Source organism: Ceratotherium simum, chromosome 6 (genome assembly GCF_057802395.1).
Source record: "Ceratotherium simum simum isolate JZ-2026a chromosome 6, ASM5780239v1, whole genome shotgun sequence".
NCBI classification, from domain to species: domain Eukaryota; kingdom Metazoa; phylum Chordata; class Mammalia; order Perissodactyla; family Rhinocerotidae; genus Ceratotherium; species Ceratotherium simum.
In genome coordinates, this window is record NC_141905.1 from 6690664 (window position 1) to 6715166 (window position 24503).

The 24503-nt window shown below is 54.6% G+C and overlaps 2 protein-coding genes across 2 annotated transcripts; one reads left to right on the plus strand and one right to left on the minus strand.

Moving 5' to 3' along the window:
- Positions 1-204: 204 nt before the first annotated feature.
- Positions 205-1292, plus strand: ZNF488 (zinc finger protein 488). The gene has a single exon (XM_014789035.2). It carries the CDS (start codon positions 221-223, stop codon positions 1193-1195), a length of 975 nt encoding a protein of 324 aa, XP_014644521.2. The 5' UTR covers positions 205-220; the 3' UTR covers positions 1196-1292.
- A 6851-nt stretch (positions 1293-8143) lies between these two features.
- RBP3 (retinol binding protein 3) lies at positions 8144-21731 on the minus strand. Its single transcript, XM_004432519.2, has 6 exons — positions 18684-21731; positions 15961-16151; positions 12337-12479; positions 10411-10790; positions 9365-9547; positions 8144-8173 (listed from the first exon to the last, which is right to left on the minus strand). Exons 1-6 carry the CDS (start codon positions 21729-21731, stop codon positions 8144-8146), a joined length of 3975 nt encoding a protein of 1324 aa, XP_004432576.2.
- Positions 21732-24503: the final 2772 nt, after the last annotated feature.

A 24503-nucleotide genomic window follows, 5' to 3' on the forward strand; every position in this document is an offset into this window, starting at 1 on the left:
TGCTGCGAGGTGTCCCTGAGTGCAGAGCGTGTTTCACAGCCATTGCTTCCTCCCTCTGCAGAGCCCTGCGGTCCAGGCGTGGCCGGCCTGGTCATCAGGGGAGCTCTCCAATCTCCCAGCTCCTCCCCCAGGCCAAGCCCTCCAGAGCCCCGAAGCCCTGAAGACTGGGAGCTGTTGGAGTGTCCACCCTGCTCAGCTGGCCCAGGCCCTGCTAGTCAGCATGGCTGCTGGGAAGGGGGCTCTGCGGGGCCCTTCAGCTGAAAACAGATGGCGGCTCGGTGAACCCGAGCCGGGCCGGGGCCACAAGCCTGTACTGCTGGAGAAAACGAACTGCCTGGGCTCCAAGGTTGCCACGGGCAGTCGTGGCTGGGATGAGGCCTGTGCTCAGACGGCGCTGTCGGCAACCCCGGGCAAGCTCAGACTGGGAAAGCTGGTGCCGCGGAACACAGGTTGGGCACAGGGGCAGAGCGCCTTCACCGAGGTGCCTCCGCTCCAGAAGAGGCTGGGGGGCAGGCAGGCCCAGGAGAGGGAGCATAGTGGTCCTGCAGGCCAGCCTGGCTCCCGGGAGCTGACCCAGGATGTCCCCAAGGACCCAGCAGGCAGCACGCTCTTCTCAGTGTGGCCCAGTGGAGCCAGAGGGGAGCAGAGAAGCGCCTTCAGCAAACCAGCCCAGGGTCCAGCAGGAAGACCTGGGCCGACCTCTGTCTTCCAGGCAGGAGGGCCTGCACACGCCCTGGGGGAGCTCCTGGGACTCATCAGCACGGTAGACATCCCTGGGTGGGGTCGACTTTCAAATTCCAAGCTTTTGGTGACTGATTTCTGGAACCTGCAAATGTCGCCAGAAAGCGCTCCTCTCTGCAGCCCTTTCCTGGGTGCGCCTACGCTGTGGCTCAAGCAGGCTGCGGCCCAGACACCCACGCCCTCGGCAGCCTCCTCCACTGCCTCCTGGGCCCTCCTGCCACCCACGTTCATCTCCCTTGGCCTGTCCACCCAGAACTGGTGTGCAAAGTGTAACCTCTCCTTTCACCTGACCTCCGACCTGGTCTTCCACATGCGGTCCCACCACAAAAAGGAGCATGCAGGGCTGGACCTCCATTCTAGGAAGCTGAGAGAAGAGGCCCTCACATGCCCCCTTTGCCACGAATACTTCCGGGAGCGCCACCATCTCTCCCGGCACATGACTTCTCACAGTTAGCAGGTGGCCGTGGAACAGACCTCTGGGTGCCGCGTCCAGGATGTGGTGATGTGGCGGAGCTGGGCCTTCCTTTGAAAAGGCTGGTCACGGTCGTCTGCAGGGCATTTGTAAATGAACAGCTCAGTCATAGTTTGAAAAAGACGACCAAGTCCCGTGATGTGCTCTGAAGGAAATAAAGTCGTGAAGTAAAATGATGCGCTTTGCTCATCCAGGGCATGGTGACTGATAGGCACAAAGTGTTCCTAATATTTTCAGGAGTGGGGTCCCTGCTCCCGTCACCATTCCTTTGGCTCCATATGGAAGCGAGTTTGGCACACAGTGAGGGCTTTGGAGGCAGGCAAACCTGATTAGAATCTTGGCCCTTTCCATACTAGCCCTGACCTTGGACAAATTGCTTTAACTGTCTGAGCCCTGGTTTCCTTATCTGTAAAATGCAGATGATGACACCTGTGTCTTAGGGACGTTGTCAGGGACACACGGGAAAATGTGTGGAAAATGGCCAGCATGGCGCACGGCACAGTGTGATCATTGAGTTGACAGTAGTTATTATCGTGGTCCATTAGTCAGCTATCGTTGACAAACTCTCAGCGGCAAACAGCCCAAAACACCTGTTCCTCAGTCGTGGGTCTGTGAGTTGGCTGGGATTGAGCTGGGCTTGGCTGGGCTTGGCTCCAGGTTTCCGGTGGATTCAGGTCCATGCTGTTTTTCTCTGGGACTGGTGGACTACTTGGTCATGCTTCTCTCACGGTTATGCCAAGAACACAAGAGGGCAAGTCCCAATACACGAGCACATCTCAAGACTCTGCTTGGCTCCCTTCCACTAATGTCCCTTTGATCAATACAAGTCAGTGGCCAAGCCCACAGTTAAGGGGTGAAATGTGCACACTGCCCATGGTGAAGCCATGAGTGGGTGCACAATCCCACTACAGGGCCCTCAAGAATTGGGCCCAGTAATTCAACCTTCCATCTGGTCCCTGGTTCTTCACATTCTGAACACATGAAAGGGGAAAATGGAGCAGCACACACACACACCACACGTACCACACACACACACACACACACACACACATACATACACTCACGCACCCCCCTTAGCTCTCAGGAAGTGAGCATGTGCAAAAACTTCATGCTTAAATCATTGTGAGGACTGCGGTAGTTCTGGGTACCATTTATTATCTATTGCATGTGGAGTTTCTCTCATTTATTCTGTTTATCCACATTCGTCCTTGTTCCTAATAATGCAAACCTCAGGTCATAAACTCTGATGTGACGCAGGCCAGTTTGTGTGAAAGCCATTGGTTGGGGGTTCTTTCAAGTTGGTGCAGTTCTTTTGACTGGTGTCCACCTCACTTTCAGGATTTGTTCTTTTGACCTGCAGTTTCCAACTTTCCTATGGGGCCTCCATCACAGAGCTCAGGCTTGTGGTGGGAAGGAGCTGATGTGGGTCTCAGACAGAGGCCAGCTAGCCATCCAAACACCCCCCCAGACTCCTCCTCTTCTCTCCATCTCCATGGCGCCCTCTTTGTCCAAGGCAGCAGCACATCCCATCTGGCCTTCCCCATCCCTCCATCCCTCTCTCTCATCCTCTCCCACCTCCCACTCACACATCCATCCATTCTCCACCCACAGCCAACTGTTCATTAATTTACCTGCCTCCCTGGGCACCCAGGCTGTGCCAGGCTCTCTACCAGGCCCTGGGGGGGAGGCTCAGTGAATTCGACCCATGGTCCTTACTCAGGGTGTGAGATGATTAGAGTGCAGTGTGACAGATGCTAAGAGGCATGTGCTGGGGCGCTGGGCGTGTGAAGGGGGTGCCTGCCCAAGTCAGCCCTGTGTAGGGGAGTGTGCTACCCCAGGAGGCCTCCTGAGGAATGGAGACATGAGCTGAGCCTCAGAGTCCTGCAGGTGCTGGTGATTCAGACAGAAAGGGCAGTGGCCAGGGAGAAGGGGTGGTCCAGAGCTGCAGACCTCCTCGGGTGCTGCAAGGCCAGCGTTGAGGCGGACTGCGTGGGGGAGGTGGCCCTCTAAGACGGAGACATAGGAAGGCTTTGAGGAGAGGAGTTTGGACCAGGACACAGGAGGGCGGGCTCTGAGTGGCATTTTGAGGTGGCCTGTGGCTGCAGCCGGTGGGGTGGGCTGGAGGAGAGGAGATGACCCCCTGAGCAGTTTTCCTCTGCGTCTGGAAGGAGCCAGCGGTGATTGCTGCAGGCACCAACGGAGCACCTCAATTCTCACAGGAGGCCGGGAGGCCCCACCATCCCTGAGAGAAATGAGGAAGGCTCTGCAGGCTGGCCCCTTTGGGAGCTGTTTGGGGGTAGAATTTTCCCACAGGGAGGCTGTGTCCAGAAAGGAAGGGAAGCTGCAGGGAGCCTCCCTCTCCTGCCGTCCCATGGGGTTTGAACCTGAGGCTCCACACTGCACTGACACACATTACATGATTAAATCTGCATGAACGCCCATGACGTAGATATTTAATTTCCATTTTACTGCAGAAGAAACTAAGCTCCAAGAGGTTAACTGACTTTCCTAAGACCATGGGTTCAGGAGAAGTGCAAGAATAAGACCCCAGGACCACCCAACTCTGAGCTCACATCCCTCCTGGCCTGCCACGCGTCTGCTCAGCCCCCGTGGTCACGTGGCAGTGCAGATGGTTCAAAAACTGGGACTTGGGACCAGGCATTGAGGCCCTGTCTAAAATTTCCACTTGCACCTTGACACACACACACACACACACACACACACACACACACACACACTCTTCCTATCACTCTACTTTCTTTAGCACTTTTCACTATTTTGCATTCTACATACTTTACTGATTTGTTTTGTATACTGTGTCTCCCATCAGTAGAATGTAAGCTCCATGAGGGATTTGGGCTGTTTTGTTCACTGCTGCAACCCCAGCAGCTGGAACAATGTAGACACGTAGCAGCTGTTCAGCAGACACTCGTTGAAGGAATGAAGGAGACGCCTGGCTCCAGCCTCGCCCTGGACAAATCTTGAATCAGCTTCTCACAGGGGTTTTGACATCTGTCAAATGGTGTGCACACGCATCCTCCTCTGGCTTATTGGATTGGTCCATAATTTTTGTGAAATCATTTTGAAAGGCAAAATGCACTATACCAAGACGCAATAGAAATTAGAATTGAGAGAGACTAGATTTCTCATCCATCCCTTCCCTTTATAGCAGGGGCATGGAGGTCCACTGATGAGCTGACCTGCAAAGCCGTGAGGGCACGTGGTGGTGAGGTCAAGGCAAGGACTGCTGAGATGTCTAGACCTGTGTGTCTCCCCTGGCCCGCCCATACTCTTCGAGGAACCTCTGCTGTGGCCTCAAATGAAATTGTTACTAACAGCGACCACTCCATTCACAAGCAACAGAGATATTTTGAAAAAATTTAAATAAGTTAATTAAAGTTATTGAAGAAGTACGACGAAACATCTTCCCCTAACTCAACTTTTTTTTTTTTTTTTTTTTAAGATTTTATTTATTTATTTTTTCCCCCAAAGCCCCAGCAGATAGTTGTATGTCATAGCTGCACATCCTTCTAGTTGCTGTATGTGGGACGCGGCCTCAGCATGGCCGGAGAAGCGGTGCGTCGGTGCACGCCCGGGATCCGAACCCGGGCCGCCAGCAGCGGAGCGCGTGCACTTAACCGCTAAGCCACCGGGCCGGCCCTCAACTTTTTAAGATGGAGTTGATTTTGGTAAAAATGGATGTAGATGCAAGTTGCTTTGCAGCCATTTAAAGTGACAAACTCAAAGACAACTTATGGAGATGATGAATTACAGTTTATTAACGTGGCAGTTCCTACTCGTCACCAGGCTGGGTTCCCAAAGTCCCCTTGGCAGTCGAATCCTGTCTCCCCTGCCCCCCTGTATCTACTGGAGAGCAGTCACTGAACCATGACTTTGCCCGAGCTCCCTCTGCCATCTTCCATAGCAGTTAAGAGTTGACGGGTGATGTTGCCACAAAACATCGCAACAGTGGGTATGAATTTTACTTCACAATTCTAGGTGAGAGTTGCCACATTCCTTAAATTCTCTATATCTAATTTAATCTGCTCTGCACCCCAATCCTGTGATTCTGGTAGGGTATGTAATCTGTCTTCTGCAAATTCCTCTCCTGCCTCTCAAGTTGACAGCAAGTCCCCCAACACCCCCGCCTGAGAAGGTGTCCTCTCCCAGCATCAGGCTGTCTCCCTGTGCCGTGGTGGTGTCTTGGCCTCTGCTCTGCCACGGCTCTGTTTCCTTTCCTTCACCTCTCCCAGGGTCTTGGGTCTTGGTGGTTTTCTGGCAATGCTGTCATTAGGCATGTCACGCAGAAGCCACTGAGTCTGTGAACAGAAAGCCTTGGCTAACTTCTTGGACTAGGGAAGGGAAAATACTCAAGAGTGGCTGGAAAAATGGCAAATTATATCTTAATAAATTATCTCCCAGCAGACATTCAATTGAGATTTATAAAAGTCCCCAAGATGTTTAGCACATCTTATTTTAGCAATAAGACATTCTGAATTCAGATCCATTTTAGTGCTCAATTTTAACCAAGATCTGCTTTCCTTTCTGTTTTTATCTGGAGAGAAGTAAAACCTGGACAAGTTTGGGATTCTGGATTTCAACTTCTAGCCTATTCTTGAATCTTAGACCATGGATCCTACTCAAATGACCATCTTATTAGGTTAATGACAGTGAGTGAAGCCCACTAGAATTGGGAGGGAGGGGTTGGACAGAGAGAAGGGGCAGTCCTGACACCTGGAGCTCCCATGCTCTGGGTGAAGGCTCCTCAGTGGCAGGCTGAACACAGCCCTCAAGAGAGGCCAGAATCAGGACTGTATGTGAAATCGGAGGTCAACAGATTCAGTTGTCCTTTAAACACTGGTGGCCAAAATGGCATGGACTTAAGGAAGTTCGTTAGTGGTGGTGATGGGGAGGGGCAGGATACGCCAGCTAGAGATCCCTAACTCTGTTATGTCCCAGTCTTTGAACAGGCCGGGCGCCGGGCCTGGCTCTGCTGACCTCACCCATCCCGCCCCATTCCTCTGGGCACAGGAAGAGAACCCTCCTTAGGGGTGAAAGTCAGCAGGAGTTGTCCCAAGGCAAACCTTGCACCTTTCCTTTCCTTGAAGGGTGCTGGCGCCCCCTGGAGGCAGCAGGCCTCCCCTGCAGGCCACATCTCTTCAGAGAAAGGATTCCCAAACCCTGGCTATTGCATAATGTTGTTTTTATTTTTTGTAGTTCAAGTCATGTGAGAGGTCTACAGATTGTATAGCAAGATATGATTGCCATATAATAAACCTTTTATTTAAAAAATAGAACATTCTCTGATGTGTTTTAATTTGTGGCACTTCCTAGGAGAGAGGAATTTTTGGAAACCAATTTTGAGCGGGAGTTGAGGAGGCAGTGCATGCTGGGAGGAGAGGTGGGGGTCTTTAAATTCGACTTCTTCCCTGGCCATCTTGTTCTCCTGTAGATGGGCAGCCAGTGGCTTCTGACACCCCTGCTCTTCTAAGCTGCTTGGATTAGGAGGCTATTTTCAGTGTGGTGCCCTGGTTAGCAAGGCAGCAGGTAAGTCCTTAGGCCGCGTGGCTGCTAATCCTATAAGGACCAGGAGGTGTGAGATGGGCGCCCTCCCATGGGGAGCTCGGAGGCAGGTGTCCCTGCCCACGAGTGTGGTTCCAGCTGCATAGTTTTCCTTTCTGAGCCGTGTCCTTTCACTGCACTGAAGCTGTGTGGGTAGCCAGGGCCCTTGCTGACGCGCACACATGGCCATGGGCTGTGTGTTGGGCTGCTGGGCTGGCTTCCTGGGGGCACAGGAAGCAGGAGGGTGAGTGGGATGGGAGAAGAGCTGGGGTCCTCTCCTGTGCTGCTCTAGCCCAGCCTGAAGAGAGAGGAGCTGCAGGGTCTCCCAGGCACTCCTGGATGGAGCATATCCCTACCGTGGTCCCATCCCCTGCTGCCCTGGGGGGTTGGGCCAAGTCTCCAGCAGGGATCCTGATGGTGAAGGTCACATTTTCTTTCCTCTCCTAAGGACATAGAGCCTGGCAGAGGCGTGGCTTTTTCCTGCCAGAGTGCACCTGGACGTGGGCCCCCAGCACCCAGAGCCACCTGCTAGGACCCTGCCCACCCTGGCCCTGTGCTGTCAGCCCCTGGTCAGGGAGCAGATGTGTCCACTGTGCCCTGGAGAGCACTGAGCCCCCTTCCCATCCCCTGCCACTCACATCTGGCCCCCCGGGTCTCCTCTGTGTCCACCACTTGCCCGTGGCTGCCCTGACACCCTCAGGATCTGCCCTGGGGCAGGGACAGGAGGAGGAGATGGGCCCAGCACACCACTGTGTTCCTTTCTCCACATAATGAGCCTGCCGTCTGACTGCGCAGAGTGTGATCTGGGTTTGATGAACAATAGGGAAGCCCCTGGTCCTATGCTGCCCCAGAGAGCCAGCTTTGAGTCCCCTTCAGGTCCTTGATAATCCATTTGTCACTCACATTGTTACAGCACAACCCAGCGGGAGTCCTGTGGGCCTGTCACAGCACAACCCAGCGGGAGTCCTGTGGGCCTGTCACACCCGCGGGCACGGGTCAGAGGGGCTTCCTTCAGTGCCCCCCGTTCACTCCTGGAAGACCTCCTCCCCACCACGTCTCCAGGAGGGAGAGAAAAATAAGACCCTTTGAGTGTCTGCATTACACAATGATGCCCTTCCAGGGGAGAGGGGCCACGTTTGTTCGTTCGTTCGTTCATTCATTCATTTATTCATTCATTCCCGGCCTGCTGAGCTCTCCTCCATGGATGCCAGGCTTGTTTGCGGCTGGAAGAGCACAGACAAGCAGGCCACGTTCCCAACTCTGAGGGTCCCACAGAACAGTGGGAGAGACTGATGATGCAGAGAGAAACGAACGCTGTGGCAGGGGTGCCCCGGGGACTGAGGAAGTGCAGAGAGAAGTCAAGGGACTTCAACTGACCCGGCGACATCTGAGCAGGTCCTGGGGAGCAAGGGGGTGTTTGTCAGGTGAGAAGGGGGCATTAGAAAGCATGGAAGACCTAGCACACCACAAGCCCTTTGCTGAGATTGGGGTCCAGGCGTCTGCAGGCCAGGGATACCGGGGGGGCAGGGGTGGGAGATGACAGCCTGGCCCAGCCCCTCTCTGCAGGGCAGTGGGTGCCTCGAGGGGTCCTCAAGCAGGGGAGACATGAGAAGGTTGCATGGCAGAGCAGCATCCCTGGCTGCAGGCCAGGGCACGATGGGCAGGAGGCTGTGGTGGGGATTTAGGCCTAGAGCCAGGACCCCAAGACAAGGGACAGGGGCTGGTGGGGTGGGCCCAGAGCAGAATGCTGTTAACTCAGATAACTCATCTTGGGTCCTGATGATGTGTGGGCACAGGGTGGAGGGGTGGGGGGACAGAGCAGAGGGAGTCTGGGATGGCTCCTAGATTTCTGGCCCAATTTCTGGAAGGAGGTGTGACTGTGTGCAAGATGGGGACCTGGGGGCGGGAGAGAAACCCTAGAATGTACGCATAAAGAGGGGCTGCACATTTGCCTGCATATCATAGGTTTAATGAAGAAAAAGATGAGATCACAGTACACAAGATGCTACTAAAATCCAGTCCTGCACTTAATCCTACTTGAATTTAGCAGAAAGAGAAGGAGCTGGAGTGAAATCTTGCCTTCCACTGGGGCATCCCTCTTTAGACAGTGTTGGTTCAAGGTTTTCTAGTGGAGAAAGCCCTAGGCGTTGGTGGTGGCCCAGGGCTGTGCTCAGATTCCACAGCTCTCTGGCATCTGGAAAGGGGCTGGTGAAGCCAGGGTTGTGTGGAGAGCTTAGCCGGGTGCTGTGGGGGAAGTGGCTGTGACAGCTGCAGCCTGGACTCACCAGACAGCAAGGCCAGACGGCACCAGTACTCCATCCTCACTCAGCCATCTTAAAGCCTGGGGCTCTCGGGGCACTGATTGGGGGCTGAGGCCCCCCTAGCCTTCTGGCCTCACTCCCACCATCACTTGGGGCAGGGCCCTAGAGGTCTCTTCCTTTTGGGTCCTTAGTGACTCCAGCAGAGCAGTGTTGTGTGGCTCCCAGGACACCAGCCAGGGGCCTCATTCCCCCAGGTCACCCCTGGGCTTCTCGTCTCCTCTTGGAGCCTGGAGGAGGTCTTGGGGTCTGCATGCTACAAGCTTCTCACCCCGTTAGGAGTGGGCTGGGTCACTAGAGCCAGCACAGCGACAGGCTGCACTTGGAGGAGCAGGGCAGGCCCGCAGACCGCCGCCCAGGGTTGCTGTCCCTCGGCAGCAGCACTGCATGTCAGGATGCAGCACTGGAGCTCACTTTTGGGTCTCTGGCGGAAGCTGGAGAGCTTGCAGAGAAGCTGGAGGAGAACGTAGACTTGGTGCCCTACATTCACATGTGTTCACTGCACATCCACCGCCTGGGCACCAGGTGCTGTGCTAGGGGCCCGGCAGCAGGACACAGGGGCGAGCAGGATGGCTCCTGCCCCTGAGGGCTACACAGCCTGGTAGGGACAGGAATGACCCCAGGGCAGAGTGGGAGAGATGATGTAACAGGGAAGACACAGGTGCAGGGAAGGCAGAGTGGGGCCAGTGTGCGGGGGCCGTGGGGGTCCCTGACTTCTGGCCTGCCCCGTTCCACATGGGAGCCACCAGCTGCAGGTGGCCCTGAGCAGTAAACATGTGGTGGCCGAGAATGGGCGTGTACTCTAAGTGCAGACCGCGCACCAGATTCCAAAGACTTCATGCAATAACATCTCATCCATAATGATTTTTATATTGAGTATGTGTTGAAATGGTGCTACTGTGAATATAGTAGGTTAAGTCAATTATACTATTAAAATTAATTTCACCTGCTTCTTTTTACTTTTCTTAAATGTAGCTACTAGAAAATGTCAAGTGACACACGTGCCTGGCATCTGTGGCTCACATTGTCACTCTATGGGACAGAGTTGCTCTAGCTGACAGCATGAGGACCAGGGGTTGGCCATTAAGAAGCATGAGTGGGGGCAGATCTGGACCTCAGCTCCCCAAAATAACTACTGTGAGGGGTTGCCTTTGAAGGGAGCCAGATGCTGTCCTTAGGTGTCCAAAGAGAGAGAGGATACTGGCAGCGATGTGAAACTAACCGGAGCTCAGCAGACTCCTTTCCTGCCACTCAGGGGCCTCAAGCAGGGCCATGTGCTGGAGTGCCCTTGGGGTGTGGCCCAGAGGTCCCGCCCACCCTGGGGCTCTGCCGAAGGAGGTCCTCTGGGCAGTCCTGCAGGCCCACGCTCCGCCTCGCCCTCAGCAGAGTGTGCTGGAGCATCTCCTTGGCTCTGGCGAGGGCAGCTTCAGCAGGGACAGCCATGTGGGGCACCACGCCCGCCCCCTCCCAGGAGCTGCCATCTGCAGCTCCCACCGAGCGGGCTGTGGGGATGGTGATATAGAGGTCGGTATCATCCACATGATAGGTTTGCGGTGGCTGGCAGCCCCCGCTGGTCACCTCCCCAATGACCAGTGCCCGCCCCAGCCTCTTCATGATGTAGGTAAATTCCTCCGCGGCGCCAGCCGTCACACTGCTGGTCAGAATGATCACGTTCTTCTTGGAGCCGTAGCGTTCGCCTGCAAGACAGAAGGCCCTTCAGCATAGGGAGTCAAGTCACGACCCAGGAGCACCTGCCTTCTCCATGCTGTCTGGACCCTCCGAGAGAAGGGCCTGGGATTTAGTTCTGCGTCCTTGTGTCCACATGCAAGTCACTCCACTTTTCTGAGCCCCAGTTTCTGCATCTATAAAATGGGGATATGGATGTTTGCCCAATCCCAAGCAGGTATGTGTTGAGAGCTCCACCAGTTTCCTTTATTGCAAAGTAATGGGAAAAAGCTTGACTTTCAGGAGAAAAGGGCACACTTCCTCTTTATGAATAACGAGAATGCCTAACCCAGCCAGATTCTCTTTTGACTTTGGACCCTCGGAAGAGCCAAATTTGTGACTTGACAAACCGTCTAGGACAGCAATGCCAAGTAGAAATATAACATGAGCCAGAATGTGAGCCACAGACATCATTTTAAGTTTTCTAGTAGCCGTGTTAAACGAGTGAAAAGAAACAGATGAAATGAACTTTAATAACGTTTCATTTAACTTGATATAGCCAAAATACGTTCACCTCAAAACGCCATCAAATGGAATTATTAATGAGATATTTTACGTTATTTTTTTTTCGTAAAACGTCTTCCAAATCAGGTGTGCACTTTACACTCTATACATTGCAGTTTATATGGCACATGTGGCATGTGGCTCCCATATTGGACATCGCAATTCTAGCACCCCATGATCTGCAGATCTGAGTCTATTTTTAACTCCTGGTCTTGAATTTTTGTTTGAATTTAGAATTCACCTGGTTCTGACTTTTATCTACATTTTGCAATGTTATTGAATATATGTCCTGGAAGGTCCCTCCAAATCCTTGTGTGCTAAGGAAGTGTACAAACGAAAACTGGGGGGTGCTTTTCTGGCCATATGCACCCCCACATGGGTCTCCCAGCCCCCTTTTGTTGGATGGGAGCATAGGTTTCTGTTTCGTGAGCTGGGCAAAGGAGATGGTGTGAGGCTAACCACCAGGGACAGGGCTGGGAGAGGGGTGCATGGCTCTATAGAGTGCAGGCCTGCACTGCTCTCTGGCCCCTGCTCTGGGCCCAGGGAAGCTAACGGGAGACCCGTCAGAGTCATGAACATTCTTGAGGCAAGTGTGCTGAGCTGCTGCTGAAAGTTCAGATAAGATGAGCCCTGGAGAGCCCATGGAGTTTGGTGATGGGTCGGGGGGATCCTTCTAGTTCTGCATTCATCTTGCAGGCTGATGGTTGTGGTGGTGAGAATGGGGGGCATTTGGTTTTAGACAAACCAGTGTTCAAATTTCGGCACTTTCAGTTAGTAGCTGAGTGATGTTAGACAAGATATTTAACCCAGTTGAGACTCATTTTTCTCCTCTGGAAAGTGGGCATAATGGTATGAGTTTTGTGGGGATTAAAGATCTTATGTACAAAGTGCATGGCATAGGAGAGGGGCTTTATATTCCATTTACTATTATTTTTACCTGAACCCAAGCTGTCTTTCCCTATTTTCCAGAAGCTTCTAGGATGAGAACAGGAAGGGGCAGGTTTCTCCACGCACCTGTGAGCTGAGAGTGGGTCCAGAGTTCACCGACAGAGTCATTGGGCCGGTTGTAGATTTTGTCCAGCAGAACTGGAGGGCCTTCGTCATAGAAGAAGGAGCAGAGGGCAGGGATGGAGGAGGTGGGGCCGCCAATGTTGAACCTGAGGGAGGGCAATGGAGGCCACTGAGGGGCTGAGCTCATGGTGAGGTCCTCAGTGCCCCTGGGAGGCCTGGCTCTGCCCTGTCGAGGGCTCTAGTTCCAGCCAGCCTTCATCTAGTGTGTAATCCTCCTCCTACGTAATTCCTTGGTCAGTATTTCCCAGAGGACAAATCTCTTGAGAACAAGAGACTTTGTGGTCAGATGCATTTAGAAACTACAAGCACACCTTGTTCCATTGTGCTTCGCTTTATTGCGCTTCACAGATACTGCGTTTTTCACAAATCGAAGGTTTGTGGCAACCCCGTGTCAAGCAAGTCTATTGGTGCCATTTTTCCAACAGCATTTGCTCACTTCGTGTCTCTGTGTTGCATTTTGGTAATTCTCACAATATTTCAAACGTTTTCATTATTATTATATTGTTAGGTGATCTGTGATCAGTGATCTTTGATGTTACTGTTGTCATTGTTTCGGGGCCCCACGAACTGCTCCCGTGTAAGACGGCAAACTTAAATGATAAATGTTGTGTGTGTTCTGACTGCTCCCCTGACTGGATGTTCCCCATCTCTCTCCCTCTCCTGAGACACAATAGTGAAATTAGGCCAGTTAATAACCCTACAATGGCCTCTAAGTGTTCAAATAAAAGGAAGAGTTGCACGTCTCACGCTGTAAATCACAAGCTAGAAGCAATTAAGCTTAGTGATGGAGGCATGTTGAAAGCCGAGACAGGCCGAAAACTAGGCTTCTTGTGCCAGTTAGCCAAGTTGTGAATGCAAATGAAAAGTTCTTGAAGGAAATGAAAAGTGCGATTCCAGGGAACACACAAATGATAAGAAAGTGAAACAGCCTTATTGCTGATATGGAGAAAGTTTTAGTGGTCTGGATGGAAGATCAAACCAGCCACAACGTCCCCTTAAGCCAAAATGTAATCCAGAGCAAGGCCCTAACGTTCTCCAATTCTGTGAAGGCTGAGAGAGGTGAGGAAGCTGCAGAAGAAAAGCTGGAAGCTAGGAGAGGTTGGTTCATGAGGTTTAAGGAAAGAAGCCATCTCCACAACATAAAGGCACAAAGTGAAGCAGCAAGTGCTGATGTAGAAGCTGCAGCAAGTTCTCCAGAAGATCTAGCTAAGATAATTAATGAAGGTGGCTATACTAAAGAACAGATTTTCAAGGTAGATGAAACAGCCTTTACTGGAAAAAGACGCCATCCAGGACTTTCATAGCTAGAGAGAAGTCAATGCCTGGCTTCAAAGCTTCAAAGGACAGGCTGACACTCGTGTTAGGGGCTAATGCAGCTGGTGACTTTCAGTTGAAGCCAATGCTCATTTACCATTCCAAAAATCCTAGGTGCTTAAGAATTATGCTAAATCTACTCTGCCTGTGCTCTATAGATGGAAGAATAAAACCTGGATGATAGTACATCTGGTTACAACATGGTTTACTGAGTATTTTGAGCCCACCCACTGTTGAGACTCACTGTTCAGGAAAAAAAGGTTTCTTTCAAAACATTGCTGCTCATTGACAATGCGCCTGGTCACCCAAGAGCTGCGATGGAGATGTACAATGAGATTAATGTTGTTTTCATGCCTGCTAACACACAATCCACTCTGCAGCCCATGGATCAAGGAGTAATTTTGACTTTCAAGTCTTATCATTTAAGAAATATATTTTGTAAGGCTATATCTGCCATAGATAGTAATTCCTCTAATGGATCTAGGCAAAGTAAATGGAAAATCCTCTGGAAAGGATTCATCATTCTAGATGCCATTAAGAACATTCATGATTCATGGGAAGAGGTCAAAATCACCCTCATGGATGACTTTGGGGGGTTCAAGACTTCAGTGGAGGGAGTAACTGCAGATGTGGTGGAAAGAGCAAGAGAACTAGAATTAGAAGTGGAGCCTGAAGATGTGACTGAATTGCTGCAATCTCATGATAAAACTTTAACGAATGAGGAATTGCTTCTTATGGATGAGCAAGAAAGTGGTTTCTTGAGATGGCGTCTACTCCTGGTGAAGATGCTGTGAAGATTGTTGAAATGACAACACAGGATTTAGAATATGACATGAACATTGTTGATAAAGCAGTGACAGAGTGCTCAGAGGTGTGGAACCACATCGAGGGTGAGAGAACCTGTGCCCGTCCCAGCCATCTGGATTTGCCCTGTGGCGTGACCTCTCTGGGCCCTCTCTCCTCATCTGGGAAATGAGGAGTGCAGGGCTGGCTGTGTCTTAGGATCCTCTCTGGTTGATGGTCTAAGGTGGCCTGGCTGGGTTCAGGGCCCGTGACCTCAGACTCTGAACCTCCAAACCTCGGGTCGGAAGGATCTTAAAGCAAAGCACACCTGTAGACTGGGCCTCCTCCACTTTAAAAAATGTGAACGGCACAGTTAAGCAGAGAGGCACTTAGCATGAGGGTCGTTTGGATGTTCGATAGAGCATTTGAAGAATAAAATGATCAGAAGTACCACAGGAACCCCCAAGCTCAAGTTTTGGGCACACACTGGAGCCCTGGGAGATATTTTATCTCCCAGGGAGGAGAACCAGCCTCTGGGATCCAGAGCCACCTGGTGACGACTAAGAACCATGGGGATGTTGCAGGCCAGAGACCAGAGCTGGACTGGACACGCCCTCTTGGCCAATCCCAGCCACATCTCTCTAGCAGCCAGGAGGTTGGTGGGAGAGGTAAGTGTGCCTGCTCCTCTTTGAGTCATGAAGGATGCCCAGGGCAAGTCCACTCATGGACCTGGGAGTCACGGAGGCCCCGGCCTAGCCACTGCCTGAGGGTGTTCTTCCAGCTTTCCTGTTCTGTGAGGGAAACTCACTCTAGGTGAGGCACACCTTTACAGAAGCAGAAGGGCGGTGGTTGGCTGAAAGATCCCTCTAACTATCATTTTGTGATGCAAAGAATTCTGTTTGCAATGATAGTGGCTAATTGGCAAATTCTCTCTGTGACTCTGGCTCTGTGATTCTCATGACCAAGGTGGTCATGGGCTGGTTTTGTATGATGTGAGGCACAACCACAGGTGGAGGCCTGGATGTCCCACACATGACCAATCATCAGAATCACCTGGGAGGTTGCCTGTCAAATACGCAGATCATCGGGCCTCGCCCCTGGAGCTTTCCATTCAGTAGGGCTGGGGTGGGGCACTGGAATCAGTGTTTTTTTTAAGGTTTCCCTTCCCCTCCCTCTCCACTGAATCCTATGACCAGGCAAGTTTGGGGACCACCGAATTAGCCCAGTGATTCTCAGCCTGGAATGCACATTGGGATCGTTTGAGGAGCTTAAAAAAATCTACCAGTGCTGGGGCCCGGCCTGGCCAATTAAACCAGAACCTCCGGGCTAGCTGGCCAGAGCCCTGATAGCCAGGTCACCTAGTCCCTCTCAGCGTCCATCCTAGTTCTTCCCTACTAGGCCCATAGCTTTGACTGTTTTCCAGCAGCTGCCCTGGCCTGGCTTGGAACCGCTGGCCCTGGGCCCACTGACCTCATGTCAACAATCATGGCGTCCGTGTGCACAATCTTCTTCCAGACGTGCTCCACTAGCAGTTCTGAGACCTGGGTGAGCAGCTCATAGTCTCCAAACATGTCGAATCTCAAGTAGCCAATGTTGTCCTCCAGCACGTTAGTGTGGAAGGAAAACTTGATCAGGTCTTCAAAGGCTTCAGGGGAAGGGATCTGAAAGGTTGGGGGGTCCAGCTCAGTGTCAGGAGAGGAGCAGATATGAAAGCTCAGGAAAGTGGGCACCATGGATTTCCTTTATATCATGAGAAATATTGAGAGTATGGGGAGGGAACTAACATTTCTGAAGGAGGCAGTAGGTGCCAGGGCCGTTTCCGACAGCGTCCAGGAGGTTACGTGGATTGTGGGCCTGGGGTGTGAACCCTTCTGTGGTCAGCAGCCTCCTCACAGAGAATGCTCGTGTGTGCCACCCCACGTCCTGGTGTCCAGAGCTCACAGGCCCAGGCATGGTCTCCACTCTGACCCCCCTGACCTCACCAGACACTTCTTGATGTCCCTGAGCTCATCTTCCTCTCCTCCCCTGGGCAGGGAGGGAAGACATTACTGGGCCCCTGAGTCTTTAGCGGGGGCCTGGCCCTGTGCTGACCACTTTGTAGCCCTTTTCATCATCCCCACCGCCACCCTGTAGAGGAGACACCATTATCCCCATCTTTTCAATGAGGAAATGGAAGCACAGAGTGATTAAGTAACTTGCCCAAGGTCACACAGCCAGTAAGTGGTGGATTCAGAATCTACATCCGACACCAAACTGTGAGCTCTGACTACGCTAGAAAGGAGTGCGCCCCTCGATTTAGAATCTTGGGGCCCTGTGAGCCTAGTACAGTGATGGCGCTTACAAGGTTCCCCCAACATGCGTGGGCCTCCTCTTCTTTCTCCAAGGCTGCTGGAAGGTGGCAAGTTCTGTGAGCTGGACTGAGATCAAGGAGCTGGCAGGGACGCCACTGCTGACTGGACACCTGGCCTCTAGGCCCTGCTCTGCCCTCAGTCGCAAGCTCTTTGGCCACAGGGCACTCTCTTCTCCACCCTTCCAGGCCTCAGTTCCTCTTTTTGTACAATGGGATAATAATTTTGTGGTAGATGCTTTCGGTGCCCTCAGCTCTCTTCTGATTTCAGTTGCAACTGGACCCCAGCTGACAGGGCCTTGCCTCCAGCCCACCCCTGTGTCTTTCTACTCTCTACTTCAGAACCTTCTCCAAGCTGCCTCAGAGTTCGAGAGAGTTCATGTCCCTGGGGGGACCCTCGGCCCGTGGAGGACAGGAGCTGCTGGGTCCGTCTGCAGAGGGACGGCTCCAGGGTGCATTCCTTATACTTGTTGGGGGCCTGTTGGAATCTTCGGAAGCAACAGCCTCAATAACGCGCCCGCCCATCTGCTTTTCGCCCTTTCCCTTCCCTCCCTGCCCCCTGGGAATTGCTTGCTCCCAAGCCCTTGGCCCTGGTCTCAGGCCCTGCTTTAGAGGGAACCCAAGACAAATGCGGCCCTGCCTACTCCCTGTGACTACATGGTGAGATCGCAGATGATGAACGGTCTGGAGAGATGTTGTAAATGCTGCTTTGGATGCAGCTCTTCGCTAATGAAACTCTTAACTGATGGTAGTGCTTGGTGGACCGTGGCTGACCTTGGCCTCGGTCTGCAGACCCTGTGCCTCATCCACCCACCAGCAAGACCCCTCAGCCTTGATTTACCTTTACAGTGTTTCCCAAAACTTCAGTGTTGGCTTCAGATTTTTTTTTCTTTTTGTGAGGAGGATCAGCCCTGAGCTAACATCCGATGCCAGTCCTCCTCTTTTTGCTGAGGAAGATTGGCCCTGGGCTAACATTTGTGCCCATCTTCCTCTACTTTATATGGGATGCCCCCACAGCGTGGCTTGACAAGCGGTGCGTCGGTCCACGCCCGGGATCCGAACCTGCAAACTCTGGGCAGCTGAAACAGAGCGCGTGAACTTAACCACTGCACTACCGGGCCAGCCCCTGGCTTGAGATATTTTGACCACAACAGCCTCGCTTAGAATTTCCTGTCCAGCTGGCCCTTGGATCCGGCCACACGCCTGGTGAATGCAGGTCCCTTGGGATGCAGTGCTTCGCATTGCAGGAGGGGAGGAGAAGGCAGTGGAGCCTAACTGGGGAAGGCTTACTGCCCTGGTTTTCTGGGCTGAGCCCTGGCACCCTGACCACCCCAGGGCCTGTGTCCAGGCTCCGCTGCTTTACCTGCGAGGCGACTGTGAGGCCAGGGCCTCTGCCTGCTTCCCCGTCTCTATCCCTCCAACTCGCTCACACAAACTGCAAACCCCTAGGCGGGTGGGTGGTGAGCATGAACGCACACCCTACATTTCCAGAGGACAAAATCATGGTGACCTCATGGGACTTATTGACGCCACCACTGACAAGGAGAAGCCCTGCAAATATCTGCCTTCCACACAGACAAGAGGGCAGCTTCTTCTACACCAGGGCTTTTCAAACTGAGTTCCTGTGGGGACCAGTGTTCTACAGAGGTGCTCCGGGATCCCAGAGGCATAGGGAGTAGACGGCATGACAGGGTGAGAAAAAGGAAAAGATGTGATGGGTGACAACTTAAACATGAAAACAGGTCTAGAAGCCATCACCTTGCACCCCGCACAGAGCCCCGGATGTGAGGACAACTGGTTGACCCACTCCTGCGACTGTGCAGGCCAAGTCTCCCTCGTCTCTCACCTGCATGGGCACAATCCCGGGGATTTGGTCCTTGGCATCCTCGGGGATGTGGGCTGTCTTCAGGTGTGGGTCCCCAGACAGCATCTGCAGGTCGGCCCCCAGCATCTCGGCCAGGGACCCTTCTGAGGTCACTCTCGCATAGCGGCTCTGCATCCGGCTCAGTTTGGCAGCCATCTTGGCCCCCAGCTCGGGGGAGGCATAGTTATCGGCGACCAGCTTCCCGGCCGTCTGCAGCACAGTGGGCACCTTGGCACGCAGGGCCACTATGTCCCGGGCTGTGGAGAGGGCCTCGCCCATGGGCACCGTGATGTCAGGCTCCACTCCAGCCAGGTCCCAGGCCTCGCCTGTGGTAGCGCTCAGGGCCACCTGCGTGGGCATGGAGGCATACAAGGGGCTGCTGCCCACCTGGTAGATGCCGACAGAGAGTGCCCCCCCAGCCGTGGGCTCCCCGATGACCGTGGCCCGCTGCAGGTCCTGCATGGTGTGAGCGAAAGCCTCAGCCGCCGACCCGCTGGTGTGGCTCATCAGGATGTAGAGGTCCTTGTGGGAGCCGTAGCGCTGGCCTGCCACCTGGAGCACGGTCCACACCTCCGTGACCCTCGAGGTGGCCCTGTCAAAGACCGAGAAGAGGTGCTGGCGGGGCTCGGCCTCAAAGAAGTAGGAGCAGAGCAGCGGCACTGCTGTGGAGTAGCTGCCGGCGTTGTAGCGCAGGTCGATGATCAGCGCAGCCGTGTCCACCAGCCTCTGCCACACCAGCTGCACCAGCTGTGGCCCGATGGCCCTCACCGTCTCCAGCTCGGCCATGGCATCGAAACGCAGGTAGCCCAGCCGGCCGGGAAGCACCTCCGTCTTGAACAGGGCCTCGATGAGATAGGAGAGCTCCTCTGGGGAGGGGACAGCGGGAGGTGGCGGGGGCAGCTCTTCGGCCGCCAGCTCGCCTGGGCTGTGGAACACCAGCAGACGGTGGTCCCCGGACATCTCCTGCAGGTCGGCCGTGAGCTGAGAGGCCAGCGACTCCAGGTCCACCGCTGTGCGGTAGGCCCCCTGGGCGAGCTTGGCTCGCAGCAGGGCACCAGTCTGCCCGACGACCTCTGGCCGGGCGTAGTGAGCCTCCAGCAAGTGCCCCGTACCCTCTACCAAGGCCCCCAGGCTGCGGTGGAACTCCAGCACCTCCTGGGCCCTGTCCAGGGCCTCCTCGGCCAGCACGATGGCATCGGGCACCACGCCGCCCCCCAGCCAGCACTCGCCATGGTTGTCAATGAAGGTGAGCACGGGCACTGTGAGGGCCAGGCTGCCCTCTGGCATCTCCAGCAGGGGCACCGTGCAGGTGTGCAGCAGGCTGCCCGCGGTGATCTCGCCCACCAGCGTGGCCCAGCCCAGGGACTGCATGAGGAAGGCCAGCTCCTCAGCGGCGGTGGCGGTGCGGTGGCTGGTGAGCAGGTACACCCCACGCTGGGTGCTGTAGTGCTGGCCCAGCAGGTCCGTGCGGCTGAAGTGCTCCTGTGTGATGTTGGTGCGGCGGTCATAGGTGGTGAAGAGACGCACGGGGCCGGGGTCGGGGCCCTGGAAGTAGGAGAGCAGCAGGGGCACGGCAGAGGACGGCCCCCCGGGGTTCTGGCGCAGGTCCAGGATGAGGTGCTCTGTGTCCTGCAGGGGCTCCCACACCTGGTGCAGGATATATGGGCCCAGCACCTCGAGCACGGAGGCGTCCGCAAAGCTGTCGAAGCGCAGGTAGCCCACGTTCCCCGGCAGCACCGACACCTGGAACACAGCGTCCACCAGGGCCCGCTGGGCAGCCTCGTCCTTGGGCACTGCTGGGGCTACCTCTTGGGGGGCATCAGCTCCAGCCTCGGGCCCAGAAGGGGTTTCTTTGGGCCTGACGGCCCACACTAGGAGCCTGGGGTCCTCGGATACAGCCTGCAGGCCAGCGTTGAGCTTAGTGACCAGATCCTCCTCGGAGACCACCGAGGAGAGGTCCATGCTGGCCAGGTGGTGCAGCAGGGCAGGCACGCGCTCCACCAGTGCGTAGTAGTCCTTCAGGGCCTCCTGCAGGCGCTGGATGACTCCTGGCAGGGCACGGCGCAGCATGAGGATGGCCAGGGCTTTCTCCAAGGCCTGCTCAGCCGGTGTCCCCACACAGGGCAGCACCCCACTGCCCTCCCACGTCTGGCTGCCCCCGCTGAGGGGCCCCAGGGACCTGGACACGGGCACGGTGAGGAAGAAGTCAGACTGGCCTATCCTCAGCTTCTGGAGGTCCAGGGCACCTCCCACCGTCCGCTCGCCCACCACGATGGCCCTGCGCATCTGTTTGAGGATGTAAGCGATGTCTTCGGCCACGCCCCCGGTGTGGCCGCTGGTGAGGACCACCACATCCCTGTCGGCACTGTACCTCTCTCCTAGGACCTGGGGTAGGGTCCAGATCTCAGTGGTCGTATTGGAGGGGCGGTCGTAGATGGTGTCCACGTGCAGGACCGTGTTCCCTGGGTGCAGGTAGGAGATGATGTAGGGGATGCCGGAAACGTGGCCCCCAGTGCAGTGCCGGAGGTCCAGCACCAAGGCAGAGGTGCCCATGAGCTTCCTCCAGACATTGGCCACCAGGAAGTCCCCCAGCTTGCTCATGACCTCCTGGCTCGGGATGTCATCCACCCGCAGGTAGCCCACGTTGCCCTCCAGAATGTCATGGCGGATGCCTTTCTGCAGCCGGGCAAGCAGTTCCTCTTGTGTGAGGCTGGTGAGTGCTGGGGCTTGCTGGGGAGGCTCGAGGGCGCTGGGCTCATAGGAGATGACCAGGCGGGGGTCATTCAAGGAGTTTTGCACCCCGGCCGTCAGCACATGGGCCAGCGTCTGTGGGTCTGAGATGGCTAGGATCTCGCGACTCTTGATGGCCTGCTCGATGGCTTCCTGCATCCCCAGCAGGTTCTCTGGGAAGCAGTAGTTATCCAGGAGGACCTTGGCCATGTCCAGCACCAGGCTCGGCTGGAACAGGTGCGTGGGGCCAGCCGGGCCACAGAGCAGCATGGACAAGATCAGGGCCCATTCTCTTGTCATGGGGATCCAGAAGGAGGGCTGGCTCCTGGGCAAAAGCTCCCTTGACGGCGCGCAAGGCTAAGGCTCTGCACCGCACGGCTGCTTCCTCCCTGTCCTTCTCAGCCGGTGGACAGAAGGTCTTGGGAGTTGGGGTGCGGCTTCCAGCTCTGGTAAGCTTTTAATCCTGTCTAATTCGAGCGCATCAGCCCAGGCACTGGAGAGAAGGGGCTGAGGTGGTTTGACCCAGAAGATATTTTGGACCTCCTCTTGCTGTGCCACCTCTGCATATAACACCGTGAATAACTACCATGCCCCGGGAGCTCCTGCCACGTGCCTGACACCGTGCTCCGTGCTCTACAGGCTGACAGTCCTCATCAGAGCCTTGCAAAGGAGAGTTGTTACCCTGTAGGTAAACAGTGTTACCCCCCTACACTGGGTGATCTACGCCTCTGGAATTAGGTAGAACTTGGAGGCCTGGTTCTGCCATTGTCTACTCTGTGACCTTGGGCAAGTGTCTTACTTATTGTGTAGATTAAGTGAGAAAATACGTGTAAAGCATGTCACAGTGTCAGGCAAGAAGGAAGCACTCAATTGCTGAGAATTTCTCCGTGTTAGGTATTATCTCTGTTTTACAGCTGAAGAAAGAGAGTTCAGTAGCTAACTGAAGCCCACCATCTTAGGTGGGGGAGGTGGGGGCAGCGAGAAGCCTGTGGGCCCACAGTCGGCTCAGACAGTGCAGAGGTTGAGTTGAAGGCTGCCATCCACTTCAGGGCTTGAAGTTTATTCCTATGTTCTGCTAATGCCTCCAGGGAACCAGAGTGGTCCCCCCCAAGAGCTTTCAAATGATAGGATGAAATGTCTAGACCTCAACATGGATGTGGTGAGTGGGAGGGATACCTGCCTTCCAGACGCCATGGAACCAGTGATGCCAGGTCAGATGAACTTAGCTCTGAGATCTAACAAGTGTCCACTTTCCTGGCTAAAGAAGACCCTGCTGGTTGAGGGCTCTGGCCACGGCCCGCTGCTTGCAAGGAGAACCAAGCTGTAGGACTTTGGTCTCTGGGGCGCCAGGCCTCACAGGTGTCCAGATCATCCCCCTACCTTCAGGGAACACACGAGCCAGTCCCAGGTGAACTGCTGGACTCTTGGGCTCCCAGCTCCTGCTCCTTCATGTAGAAGCGACGTGGGTCCTGCTTGCAATGACCTGCCACAGATATCCAAGAATACCTGCCGTGAAGCGTAGAACCTAGAACCCTGGCTTTGCCTCCACATCCCTCTGGGAGCGGGCACTTCTCTCACCTAACAGACGAACAACTAGGGCTCAGAGTGCGGTCAGTCGCACGGCCAGGGAAGAGCGGCCTGGCTCTGCTCTCTTGCTGCCCCCGTCACCCCAGCACACACTTCCAGGGCTGTGCGGGCAGCAGGCGGGTGCACGTGTGCCTCAGCAGGCAACTGGAGGAGATGGTCTGGGGGACAGGGGGCTTTCTCAGTCCACTCGGGAGCCACAATCTGCTCTCTGGAAATCATTATCTGAGGATGTTTACCAAGTGGTTTATGAAGGCCAAAGAGGTCAATTAGCTAAAACAAACATATTTTTAGCTCATTAGGATTTGTTTAATGCCGAAGTGACATATGGTCACATCACTCCACTGTTTGCAGCCAATGAAGAGAGCCCGATTTATTATAATAATAAGGCCTCCTTAGTCCCTGCCTCCACTTGGGGAATCACAACTCAGAGTATGCCGTCCTGGCCCTCTGAGGGCACTTTTCCGTCATCATTGAGCCCAGGCAGAACCTCTGGACCAGGAAGGGCAGGGGGTGAAGAAAATCAGGAAGAAGTCTCTCTTTGGGGAAAGTGCTTCTGCTGGACCCTCATCAGAATGCAGGCTCGGGACGGGATGCCTGGAGTTGTTGCTGGGCCGTGGTTTGTGTGATGGCTCAGAGGCGGGTCTGCTGCATGTCACTGGCGTGCCCAAGTCAGACGGTGCCTGCAAGGAGAGGCCAGGTGTCTTCCTGTGGGTTTGGCCTGAGGCCAATGGGAGGAAATTCTGTCCCCAGAGTCCTCTAAACTCTCCAGGAGCCAGAAGTGTCCTGGACCCCACATGAGGGGGGACATAAGCAGGTGGCAGCCAGCTAAGGAGAGAATGTTCTGGGCAAGTCACAGAGTGGGAGCCAGGAGGAGCTCTACGTCTTCCCATCTGGCCCCTGCCAGCTGTTGGTCCAGGGGGCTACAGAGAGTCCCTTTGTGATCTTGGGGGTTGAGTTTGAGTTGGGATGGAGTCAGAAGCCCCTGCCTCCCCTCACTTGTACAAGCACGTGGGCACGAAGTGTCAAAAACGCGGGCTTAGGAGACACCCCAAACCCTCCTGCTTCCTACAGTAGAGACCTCAGTTAGGTGACGTGACTGCTCGATGCCTTGGCTTCCTCAAAAGGGAGCAGGGGTGAGGAGAAAAGCCTCCCAGTACTGTAACAGTGTTAGCGGGTGCAACAAAGAAGCCAAGGTCCTTTGATGAGTAGCAGGCATGATCGGACCTCCCCTGTGGGGTTGGGAAGAGATACTCCAAGAGGCAGGGGTTGCCCTCGGGACCCTGGGGAACTGAGTGCTTCTGAGGCCCCAAACCTTCTGTGTGTGCCTGGAGAGTCTGTACACCTGGGAAATGCCCAGTCCCGGTGCTGCCTCCAGAGCACCTCAACAGTGACCAGAGCATAAGATTAAAAGGCGGATGGTGGGGCCGGCCCGGTGGCGCAAGTGGTTAAGTGTATGCAATCTGCTGCAGCGGCCCGGGGTTCGCC

Bases quoted from the DNA above. Each gene is read 5' to 3' on its own strand.
- RBP3 (XM_004432519.2), bottom strand. From the start codon at position 21,731: ATGACAAGAGAATGGGCCCTGATCTTGTCCATGCTGCTCTGTGGCCCG. The intron at 12,480-15,960 runs GTCAGTGGGCCC...GCCCTCCCTCAG, and splicing joins GCCATGATTGTTGACATGAG to GTTCAACATTGGCGGCCCCA. The intron at 10,791-12,336 runs GTGCGTGGAGAA...TCTGTCTTGCAG, and splicing joins GACCCACTCTCAGCTCACAG to GCGAACGCTACGGCTCCAAG.
- ZNF488 (XM_014789035.2), top strand. From the start codon at position 221: ATGGCTGCTGGGAAGGGGGCTCTGCGGGGCCCTTCAGCTGAAAACAGA.